The sequence below is a fragment of the Barbus barbus genome (assembly GCF_936440315.1).
Source record: "Barbus barbus genome assembly, chromosome: 20".
Classification (NCBI taxonomy): Eukaryota; Metazoa; Chordata; class Actinopteri; order Cypriniformes; family Cyprinidae; genus Barbus; species Barbus barbus.
This window is the reverse complement of record NC_136748.1, coordinates 30,542,516-30,555,118: the sequence shown is the minus strand read 5'-3', so window position 1 is coordinate 30,555,118 and position 12,603 is coordinate 30,542,516. Positions and strand designations below refer to the sequence as shown.

Sequence of the window (12,603 nt, the reverse complement as noted above, 5' to 3'; positions counted from 1 at the left end):
TTTCTGTGATCTGCAGCTGTATTTTCAGCATCATTACTCCAGTCTTCAGTGTCACATGATCTTCAGAAATCATTCTAATATACTGATTTACTGCTCAACAAACATTTCTGATTATTATCAATGTTGAACACAGTTGTGCTGCACAATATTTTTGTGGAAACCGTGATACATTTTATTTTTCAGGATTCACAGATGAATAAAAAGTTCAAAAGAACAGCATTTATTTGAAATAGAAACCTTTTGTGACATTATAAATGCCTTTACTGTCACTTTTGATCAATTTAATACATCCTTGATTAATAAAAGTATGAATTAAAAGTTGAATGTGCATTATAGTGGTTTCACCATGGTAAAAAGTTACATCAGGTAAAATCATAGTACAATGGCCAACAGTGGCTTACTGCTTCTATAAAATAGTGGAAACAGCAACATAATAAAAAAAATTATTCACAGCATTATTGTTGTTTTGCAGACAGTTACTCGTGCAGAATTCAAAGATCCATCACTCAGAAAGTTTTATTTATTTAAATGTTTGTTCATTAAATATTCAGTCTGATTCTGATCCTGATGTGTAACAAATTTAACTTATGAAAGCGCTGTGGGAACATTTTCCTAACATGTTTCTAAAACGTTGAAAATGTTTTGATTGTAACTTTATTTAAAGGTTACAGAAATGTTTCTTAGAGCATCCATCAAGACATCATGAAGACATTCCAAGAACATTTTCACTCAGCGTTATCAGAACATAAACTATATGTCATATATCTTATATCTGCACGATAGAAGAACACAATTCCCTAGGATATCATTATATGCTTAAACATTAAGATTTATACTCATGGAAATTACTAAAGTAGTCAAACCTGTTCAATAGAAGGGGTGCCATTACTTTTGGTAATATAGTGTATATCAATTATTAATAAAGATATAAGAACATTCCATGAACGTTACTTTAAGAAAATGTTGTCCTAACATTTATAACTTTAAACAAACGCTAGTGAAAGCTGTGCAAACGTTCTCTGTTAGCTGGAAAAATCCAGCACATATTTGCACCTTCATCTACATCAGAGGCGTTTCAAAGGTCCTGTTCAGTGTGAATGCGCTGCGTTACCTGCGGCTCGCTGGCACTGACTGTGGTTGATGTACGTGAAGTGATCATCGCAGCTCTGAGACGAACAAACACAGCCGTCGGCCGTCAGATTACAGCCAGAAAACACACACGCCGGGTTCACGGGACCCACAAACCTGTGTCTGTGTTCGTGACGGAGAGACCCTGAGAAACACAGAGAGTTACAGGTCAAACACAGGCTAGCCATGATTAATGCACCATATAAATCCCCATTACTCTAATGTAAACTTGGACACATTTCTGGTTGAATGCATTTAATTAAATTTAGGTTTAAATAACGTTATGCTGAACATAAACAATGTGACATGATGGTTTATGAAAAGATATATCATGCATTAACCTTTTAAAACATGTCCCAGAAGAGCTGAGTGCATGTCTGCTTTGGGACGAGTTCCAATCCCGACGCAATGAAGCAAAAGGCAATAAAAAGATTATTGTGCTGATGCTAATACAATCTATATATTGAATGTGTTATGTAATGTTTATTAGTCTTTCTTTCCTGTGACGGGGCTATTCAGAGAGAAAATGTTTATGTTGATTTAAATGCTAAATACTGTTTATTTTGTAACCAAAATACTACTAATAATTAAATAAAATAATAATAAATAATACACGAGGCGCTTTTAATCATAAACAAGCTTGATATACATTGGGACTCTTATTTTGAAATGTCTATTCTTTACTACTTCCAGCTGCTCATTAAAAAGAGTAGAGAAATATTGGAACCAAAAAAAAAAAAAAAATGGGACTATTCTTTTGAAATGTCTATGCTTTAGTACTTCTGACTGCTTGTTCAAAAACATGAGATGAGAGAAATATGGGAACCAAAACATCAATAACAACCAAAAAAAAAAAGATTTTATGCATTATGATATATATATGATTTTTTTTTTATTTTTTTATTTTTTGCCATATGTGACCCTGGACCACAAAACCAGTCATAATTTTTCCATTGATGTATGGTTTATGATAGGACAATATTTGGCTGAGATGCAACTATTTGAAAATCTGGAATCTGAGGGTGCAAAAAAATCTAAATATTGAGAAAATCACCTTTAAAGTTGTTCAAATGAAGTTCTTAGCAATGCATATTACTAATCAAAAATGAAGTTTTGATATATTTACGGTAGGAAATTTACTAAATATCTTCATGGAACATGATCTTAATATCCTAATGATTTTTGGCATAAAAGAGAAATGTATAATTTTGAGCCATACAATGTATTGTTGGCTATTGCTACAAATATACCTGTGTTACTCATGACTGCTTTTGTGCTGCAGGGACACAAATGGGTAAAACCTCTTAAAATGATTATTGAGACTTTTGTTATACTATTTAAGACATATTATGGTCTTAAATTCGATCAAATCACATGTAGGATTATTTAAAGAGTTTGTATTCTCCGGGTGAAATCCGCACCTGTTTTCCCAGCATGCACGCAGGCGTCTCTGTCGGGAAAGCTGTAGGTCCGGATGCAGGAGTGTTTGGATTCACACACACACTGTCCATCCACACGCTCACAGCCGCTCACCAGCGGACAGCGCTCGTCTGCATCATCTGCATCCGTCACATCGGGTACCGCTGCGGAGAAGAAGACAGCGTTACCATGGTAACCCAGACTCCTCTGTGTGGCTCGTTTCGTCTCCGTCTCGGCTGTCACTGAGATTTGTTTGCTTTCGTTCCACAGAATGGCACCAAACAGAGACGCTTAAAAAATGTCACGCCTGGAAAGATCTCTATAATGTCTCAATTGTTTCAGTGAGATGGAAAGAAAGCAGAGACTTTCACCTGTTGTTCTCAGACCTTCCTTCATTAAAAAAGCCTCACAAGTGTCTCCTCTAATGTAGGTCAAGTCATCACTATTATCATTATTGCTCCTTGTTACGATTAATGATTTGAAGTGCCAGGGTTAAAAGGCTATAAACTGAAATAAAACATAAATATTAGATGAAAAACATAAATGAAAATGAGAAAAGTGTATAATAACTGAAATAAAATAAGTTGAAGTACTAAAATAGCTCAAACTAAACTGAAATAAAAATGTTAAAGCTAAATAGAAATCATTTTAAAAAGCACATCATTTTACTAAAACTTAAACTAAAATTAAAATGAACACTGAATATAAAAATAAAAGCTAATTCAAAATATTAATAAATAATATAATAGTATACAATTAATACTAAAATAACTGCTAAGTAGTAAACTCAGTGTTATTTTAAATAATATAGTTTCTGTTTATATTTTGAATTAGATTTTATATGCTGTTTCTTAGTTAAAAATAAAGATAAGTAATTGTGTGTATTTGTCATTTATTTAAATATTTATTTATTGGTTTTAGTTTATTTAGTTTTAGTAGAAGTTAAACTAAATGAAAACGAGAAATGTTTCCTTGAGACCTAGCAATAAAATATATTTAAGGTGAAGCATTTAAATGACTAAAACTGGACTGAAATAAAAAAATAATAATTAATTTAATAATAAATTAAAGCAAAATAAAAATTAAAAGCACAAAAATATTACTAAAACTTGAAAACTGAAAATATAAAAATAAAAGCTAATTCAAAATATTAATAAATACTGTATAAATACTAAAATAACACTACTACACTCAGCAACTGATATTCTGTTATATTTATGTTAATATTTTGATTTAGATCACCTTCATTTTATTTTTAGTAATTTTATTGTGTGTTTTACTCATTTTTATTAGTTTTTTAAAATGACTATATAGCTGTTTTTTTAGTTATTTAAGTTGAACTAAATGAAAAAGAGCTGAAATAAAATAAAAATGATTTTATATTCTCGCCTTTTTTTCTTATATATATATATATATAATATTTTTTTTTTTTCGGTTAATGCATATTTTGTTTCAAGAAACACATTTTTAATAGTTTTAATTTGACTTTTAGTTAATGATAGTAAACCTGCTTAGTACTGTAAACTAATCTGACAATAAATACTGACAATAAAACCACAGTGAGAAAAAATCTGAGAACATCTGAGACAAAACTGACACTTGACTGAAACATAAACGAGCTCAGAAAGAGCAACCTCAGAGTAATAGTATTGTCCTTCACTAGAAACAGCTCGAGTCTTTCTAACTTCCACTGCCTCAGGTTTCTCGTGAGCTCTCCTGGAGTCTCCACATCCTTCACATGCATCTGTGTTTTTCCTCTGTCCTCTACCATGTGTGTTAAATAAGTCTAGAGTATCCACGTCAGATGCAGACCCCCTCGGGCTCCTGCAGGTTCTGGCTGAAGACCCCCCAGCCTGCTGCATGTGAATAAACAAAGACAAAGCGGCTTCGGCGGCTCCTACGGTCCCCCATGATGCTCTCCTGGGGCTTGGCTCACAAACGCTCACCAAACAAAGCAGAAGAAAACTGCTCAGGAGATGCAATAGAGATGTGTTTCTACTCTAAAAGACCTGAGGAGAAATAAAATCAGACCTAAAGTAAGAGTAGATGTGATTTTTAGCTCAACTCTCCCACTGACCTCCTTTTTGTCTAGGAGAACAATTGAGGTATAATATGTTTTCTGGTATTTCGCAATACTGTGTTTGTGGACATGTACCATGGCAATACTTTAGTATTTTGGACAAGGTACAATGGCAATCCCATGTTTGTGGACATGTATTATGGTAATATTGTAGTTCTTTGGAGCCTTTACCATGCTTTTGGACAGGTGCCACGGCAATACTATAGTATTTTGGGGGCGATACCATGTTTGTGGACATGTACCACGGCAATACTATATTATTTTGGGGGCGATACCATGTTTGTGGACATGTACCATGGCAATACTATATTATTTTGGGGGCGATACCATATTTTTGGACATGTACCATAGCAATACTATATTATTTTGGACTATACCATGCTTTTGGACAGGTTCCATGGCAATATAGTATTTTGGACTATACCATATTTTTGGACATGTACCATGGTAATACTATAGTATTTTGGACTATACCATGCTTTTGGACAGGTTCCATGGCAATATAGTATTTTGGACTATACCATGCTTTTGGACATGTACCATGGTAATACTATAGTATTTTGGGGGCAATACCATGTTTGTGGACATGTATTATGGTAATACTGTAGTTCTTTGGGGCCTTTACCATGCTTTTGGACATGTACAATGGCAATGCTATATTATTTTGGAATATACCATGTTTTTGGACATGTACAATGGCAATATTATAGTATTTGGAGGGCAACCATGTTTTTGGATATGTACCATGGAAATACTATAGTATTTGGGGGTAGAGATGCGTTACTATTCTAAAAGTCCTGAGGAGAAATAAAAACAGCCCTACAGTGCTATTAGATGTGGATATCAGCTCAACTCTCCCACTGATCTCATCGTCATCTAGAAGAAACAATTGAGATATAATGTGTTTTCTGATTTATTATGAGGCCCAAACTGGCTAGCACAGTAACCACATTCTTAGACATGACTGAGCACTGAAACCAAAGCAGCCAGATATTGGTGCATTTGGCACAGAAACGTCCCGTTTGTGGAAACCCATGTCACGGTTCTTCTCATGCAGACAGCGCCATCACAAACAGGCTTTTCAAGCCATCGAACGCCTTGCCAAAACTTTCTCTATTATTTCCTGTCACCTCAGAATGATCCGCTCCACCAACGTCTTTTCCATATGAATACTTCCTGCGAGGATATTTTCATATTTTCACACGACCCCGAACACTGGCGCCCACAAAGCACATCTGTTCACGTCTACCGGTCAGGGACCGGTTTGTGTTTATCTGAACAGGTTTACCAAACAGAGTCTGGATCAAACTAGAAAATCCAGAAGGATGAATAAACACGGGAAACTTACTTTGTCTCGAATAAAAACAGCTATCTAAAGTCTCATTTAAAAGTCTCATTTTGGATTACTTGACATTTGGACATTATAAACATCACAGCAATAAACTGGGAGTTAAAATAAGTGCAAAAGTGTCTCTATTAACTAAAAATTCAATAGTCAAGCAATGGTTTACTGGACTTTGGCAATACTATAGTATTTTGGGAGCAGTACCATAACCATACTGTAGAATTTTGGGGGCAATACCATGTTTTTGGACATGTACCATGGCAATACTCTAGTATTTTGGACAAGATACTATGGCAGAAATACTAATTCATGCGTTTATGACCTAAAGGTTAGACTATTGTAATGCTTTATTGGGTGGTTGTTCTGCACGCTTGATCAACAAACTACAGCTGGTCCAAAATGCAGCAGCTAGAGTTCTTACTAGAACCAGGAAATACGACCTCATTAGCCCGGTTCTGTCAACACTGCACTGGCTCCCTATCAAACATCGTATAGATTTTAAAATCTTGTTAATTACTTATAAAGCCCTGAATGGCTTAGCTCCTCAGTACTTGAGTGAGCTCTTATCACATTATAGTCCTCCACGTCCGCTGCGTTCTCAAAACTCTGGCTGTTTGATAATACCTAGAATATCAAATCAACTGCGGGCGGCAGATCCTTTTCCTATTTAGCTCCCAAACTCTGGAACAATCTACCTAACACTGTTCTGGAGGCAGACACACTCTGTCAGTTTAAATCTAGATTAAAGACCCATCTCTTTAACCTGGCTTACACATAACACACTAATACACTTCTATTAGTCAAATCCGTTAAAGGATTGTTAGGCTGCACTGATTAGATCAACCGGAAGCGGGAACACTCCTCATAACACATGATGCACTCGTTACATCATCAGAAGAATGGCATCTACGCTAATATTTGTCTGTTTCTATTCTGTTTCTCAGTCCGTGTCCGGATCAGATGGTGGATCGGCGCCGGGAGATGATGTATGTGGCCCTGATCATCGACGTAGGCCGGATACCTGGATGAGCCCCGGGGACATATCCCCAGTGAAGACCTCGACTTAAAATACAATAAAACTTAAAATAAAACAAATAAATAAAAATATAATAAAATACCGAACTACATAATACTATTATTGTTTGAAATTGCAACAATATAAAAATAGAAATATAATGCATTTATACATTTAAAATTTTAATTAAAACAATAAGTAAACACTAAATAAACATCTCCTGGTCAGAGGAGAACTGCCCCCGACTGAGTCTGGTTTCTCCCAAGGTTTTTTCTCCATTCTGTCTCAGAGGGAGTTTTGGGTCCTTGCCGCTGTCGCCTCTGGCTTGCTCAGTTGGGGACACTTCATTTCTAGTGATTATCGTCAATTTGATTTCACAGATACTATTTAAACTGACCTGAGCTAGACAATGACATCACTGAACTCAATAATGACATGCCTTTAATCTTATTATTATACATTACTGACACGCTATCCTCCAGTCTGATACTGTTTAGTGCTTTGACACAATCTGTATTGTTAAAAGCGCTATATAAATAAAGGTGACTTGACTTGACTTGAATACTATAGTATTTTGGGGGTTATGCCATCTTTTTGGACTAATGTCATGGCAATACTATAGTATCTGGGGAGCAATAGGCCTACAATGTTTTTTTGGACATGTACCAAGCCAGTACCCAGTACTATAATATTTTGGTAAAGGTACTTTACAAAATGGAAATTAAAATAACAAAATAGTGTAAAGGTGTTTCCACTGACTAAAAAAGTACCATGGTATTATCAGAGGTTTTCTGGACATGGTAATACATCAATACTATGATTTTTTTTTGTTTTTTTTTCCTGGAAACGTACTTGCTGAATGCAGATTAGTCTGAAATAAAAACAGTCTGGTCTAGTTGGGTTATCTAAAGTCCACATGATAACTAGTTTAATCAGTTTCAAGGAGGTTGATTGCAAACATGTTGCGTCCTTCTCACTATTGTTGTTTCTCTTATAATAGTTACGGGTCAAATGTGGGAAGCTGATATTTTATCAGTATAAAAAGGCAAACAGAAGAACTGGAGATGGTTTTTCTTGGCGTCCAGACCGAGAGAGGAGAGTGACCTCAGAGGAAGTCTTTGAGACTTCTGATAGTCAAGACTAAACAGTCGGTCGGACTGACGGTGATTGAACTGCTAAGATGGATTCATACTGGACCAGTTTGGGAAACCTGCTTGAAAACAGTCATTATTCTGTTTGGAGACTGTAGTCGTACCAAAATAACACACTGTAGCTTTAAATATGCATTACTGATGATGTAGAGCTAGTTAATTAGCATATTTGCAGGTTTTGTTTGTAGAACAGAATAAACTGCAGAAAATGATGATTATTTTTGTCCACCAAATCCATAAATGAAGTGCAAATATTCTGACGGTATGTAAACAAAATCTACACTTTTAAAAATAAAGGTTTCCATCTGTGGTTCCACGAGGAACCTTTATCCATGGAACCTTTCCATTGGAAAAAAAGGTTCTTTATAGTGGAAAAAGGTTCTTTAGATTACCAAAAATGGTTCTTCTACAGCATTATTACAAAAACCTCCATTGGTACCTTTGTTTTTAAACGTGTAGAAGAACGTTTTTGGGTTCACCAAAGAACCTAGCAGTGCTCAGTTCTTAAAAGAACCATTTTTCTTAATGTAAACATTTGAATATTCTAAAGAACAGTTTTTTGCAATAGAAAAGTTCCATGGATGTTAAAAGTTCTTCATGGAACCATCAATGACAAGAACCGTTATTTTATAGAGTGTATGACAAATGGATGTACCCCAAAAAAGACCGATATACAATATTCAACAAGCTCTTTTCATTTTCACGTCTTCCATTCGCCTTCAGCCATGTCAGAATATAAATAGCCTCGTTAATTTCTTTGCTAATGGGGGGGGGGGGGGGGGGGGGGAAGTAATTAATGATGGCTATCATGAATAATGTATTACTATGCTAATGAGATGCTGGTTAATCAGTGGCTGGAAAATGACAATCATTATTTAACCTCAAAATCTTTGACATGTTCATATTACATCTACATTTATTTCCCTCTAAAACTGACCACACAGAGAATATCAGAAAAGCACAGGCAGTAAAAATACTTTTTAGTTTAGGAGCTCTCGGATGTAACAGGATTGAGGATCGAGACCCCGCAGACAATCTCAATCACAGCATCCATTACAGCTTTTTCAGCTGCTTACAGACTAAATCTTTCCTTGTCACACAGCTTCTGAAAGCTGTCACTCAAACAGCAGAAGCACACACACTAATTCTCAGCCTTTGACTCAGTTTTCAGTTTCATAAAACACTTTTGGCAAAACACAACACAGTTCTCTATGTAACACACACACAAATCTAACAGGAATTAATATTATGGCAAAGGTGTTTGCTTTTGAGATGTGTTTGTGATATTTTGAATGCAGTGCTTCATTTTGCAAGAGATGTGAGGCATTTTGCATTTTGCGTGCAGTTCTTGGATTTGTGTGTGAAGTTTTGAAAAGCAGTTTTTGTAAGCAGTTGAAAAAATCTGCAAGTCGGACTCGTTCAAAGCGGATTATTTGTAAAGGAATTAACCCCAACACTGCCCAGTAAATAAAACCCAATCAAGGACATGATCTCTCGGGATTAACCACAGACCCCACAGGAGGAAGATGAAGACGAGGGGTAATTGAGCTCTAGAACCTTCCCACAGACCGACTTCTGCTTTCGCTCAGCCGTCCGGAGCAATCCAAGTGTTTAGACCTGGAGAAAGTCCAGCTCCAGCCTGCCATTGTGACCCTCTCCTGACTAAACTCTTGGACAGGAGCCTAACATCACATCATAGCTCAAATCACAGGACACGTGAGCCAAATCAGCCAAATCATCTCGTGCAGTTACATCAGCTGCATTATTAAATCGATGAGCTACAAACTAATTGAAAATTTAGATCGGAATGCTAAACCTAGATTCACATTGACTGAGCAAATCTCATGAATAACTTGATTATTCTTAATTACTTCACAATTTGTATATTATAAACCTCTTAGTAACAAAATACCAAAAGTACCATGGTATTATTTTCCATGGTATTATTTTCCATGTACCATGGCAATACTGTAGTATTTGGGGCAAAACCATGTTTTTAGACATGTACCATCACAATATTGTAGTATTTTGGGGGCAAAACCATGTTTTGGACATGCACCATGGCAATACTATAGTATTTTGGACATACTATGGCAAATACCATGATTTTTGTACATGTATCACAACAATACTACATTATTTTGGACAAGTAACTATGGCAATACCATGTTTTTGGACATGCACCATGGTTTTTAGCATGATAGTAATGTGCTATTGTACATATTAATCAATATCACACCACATATCAAAGTACAATTGTATTACCCAACTGATATCATCACTTTACCATGGTACTGTCACAGTAACCAACTCAGTACAGAATCAACTGATCATATCAATCAACATAACCACATCCATCAATCAATCATGACGTGATGCACAAGAAGTCAAACTAGAGAGAAACTGTCAAGACCCACAACCATCCTCCTCCTCCTCCTCTTCATCATGGGTGGTCTTATACACTTTATAAACATGCATTCTTCTTCTTCTTCTTTGCTTTAATGGTGGTCATCATCCAACGATAAGTTGCATTACTGCCACCTACTATACTGGAGTGTGGGCCTGAGTCAACTGCCTCCCAGATGATAATTATAATAATAATAATTTAAAAAGAATTCTGTTAAGCAAGCCAGTTCTTCTCAGGTAATTAATGACCATTAAGTATGTCTAAGTATGCTAACTTCCATAGAACTTTGTTTCCTAGTTTCTTTCTTTAATATTTCTCTTTCTGTGATGTACTTTTGGCAGTGTATGTGTTCTATCCTGACAATGATCACAGAAACCAGTTGGATGTTTCTCTATCAGATGTAATGTTTTATTTAACCCTGTGTGTCCCATTCTCAATCGTGTAATTATAGCTTGTTTTGTTATTACCTTTACCTAACCTCAATTCAAGTGATGAAGGATTTCGAAAGTGACAGTAATGAGTGTTGAGCACTACTTTAAGGTTCACCCTGCCTGCTTTACATGTTTGAAAATGACTAACAGTAAGTAATTTAGAAAAGTAATCAAATGTAATCAGTTACATTAATAAAGTAATCAGAATCCGCTTTATTCAATTAATTGAAATAGTTACACTACTTATTACATTTTAAATAGGGTAACTTCCCTGCTGAAAAAAAACTCTAGAAACCATCACATAATTTGTAATGGTTTTACTGGTTTTAATGGAAACTGTAATGGTGCCTATTGGTCTCTACTGGCAATTGGTCGCCTTCTATTGGTGGCTTGATAAAACCACTAAATCCTAATAGAATATGTCCCAAAAACACACTGCAGAAAACCATTTTTTTGGTTAAAAGTTGATGGTTTGTAATGGTATTTGTAGTGGACACCATTAGAATTTCTGTTTTTGTTTTTCCAGCAGGGTTGTAATCTGTAACCTATTGCATTTCCAAAGTAACCTTCCCAACACTGCACATATGCAATCCTGCCTGTTCTTTGATGATATCGATAAGCATGCATGCAGCGTCGTGTTGAAGCTCGCGCGCGGCACTGACCTCTGCAGACACCTGTCTCAGGTGCGAGCGCGGGCCCGGTTCTGTTGAGCGCCGCGCAGGTGAGTCCGGATCCGCAGAAGCCCAGAATCCAGTCCGGTCCTCCGCAAAGCTCCAGCTCCAGCCGGGAGCAATGCTCGCATTCAAGAGCCCCAGTCGCCCGAGCGCAGAAGCCCAGCAGCAGCACACTGAAGAACCACAACCAGCTCTGGTGACACATCGGGATGAACTTCACGGAGTCTCAGACGCGCAAATCCAAATAAATCCAGAATACAGAGCTCAGCAAACTTCCCACAGACTTTCAGTTTTACGATCCGCGCTGGGAATGATGCACGTTTCCAGTGAGTGAAAAGTGTCGGTAAAGCTGCTACAGTGATGATGATGAAGATGATGTGTCACTGAATCACTGACACTCAAACTGAGTCTCAAACACGCGTTACAGCGAGAGAGATATCAAAGCCACGCCCCTGACGAAGACTGACGCGGAGCTCGTCCAATCACAAGCTCAGCACAAACACATGAATGAAGCATCAGTTACTTTTATCAGCAGATTGTTGCCTTTCAGTTTCTTTCATTATATGCACAGAAACACTGTTGCATTTAATAGCATTGCATTGTTTTATTTCTGCCCTACTTCTGTATAATTCATTTGGACCAATTCTTTAAATCAACTGAAAGGTAAACAAGTGGAATATGTGACCCTGGAGCACAAAACCAGTCATAAGGGTCAATTTTTGGAAATTGAGATTTATACATCATCTGAAAGCTGAATAAATCTAAATAGATCTAAAAATCTAAATATTGAGAAAATCACCTTTAAAGTTCATAGCAATGCATGTTACTAATCAAAAATGAAGTTTTGATATATTTATGGTAGGACATTTACAAAATATCTTCATGGAACATGATTAATTGCACATAATGCCTACTTTTTTGGCAAGCATAGTCACATTATCTTGTGTTATGTG

The 12,603-nt window shown here is 36.3% G+C and overlaps 1 protein-coding gene across 1 annotated transcript in view; it reads right to left on the bottom strand.

The window, feature by feature from the left end:
• Positions 1 to 12,055, bottom strand: part of LOC306886087 (cysteine-rich motor neuron 1 protein-like) — a 58,848-nt gene extending 46,793 nt beyond the window's left edge. The window contains exons 1-3 of the mRNA XM_079442963.1: positions 11,639 to 12,055; positions 2,550 to 2,711; positions 1,112 to 1,273 (exon numbers count right to left, since the gene is read on the bottom strand). Of these exons, the coding sequence (XP_079299089.1) occupies positions 1,112 to 1,273; positions 2,550 to 2,711; positions 11,639 to 11,855 (541 nt within the window). The 5' untranslated portion in view covers positions 11,856 to 12,055. The remainder of the gene's footprint in view (positions 1 to 1,111; positions 1,274 to 2,549; positions 2,712 to 11,638) is intronic.
• Positions 12,056 to 12,603: the final 548 nt, after the last annotated feature.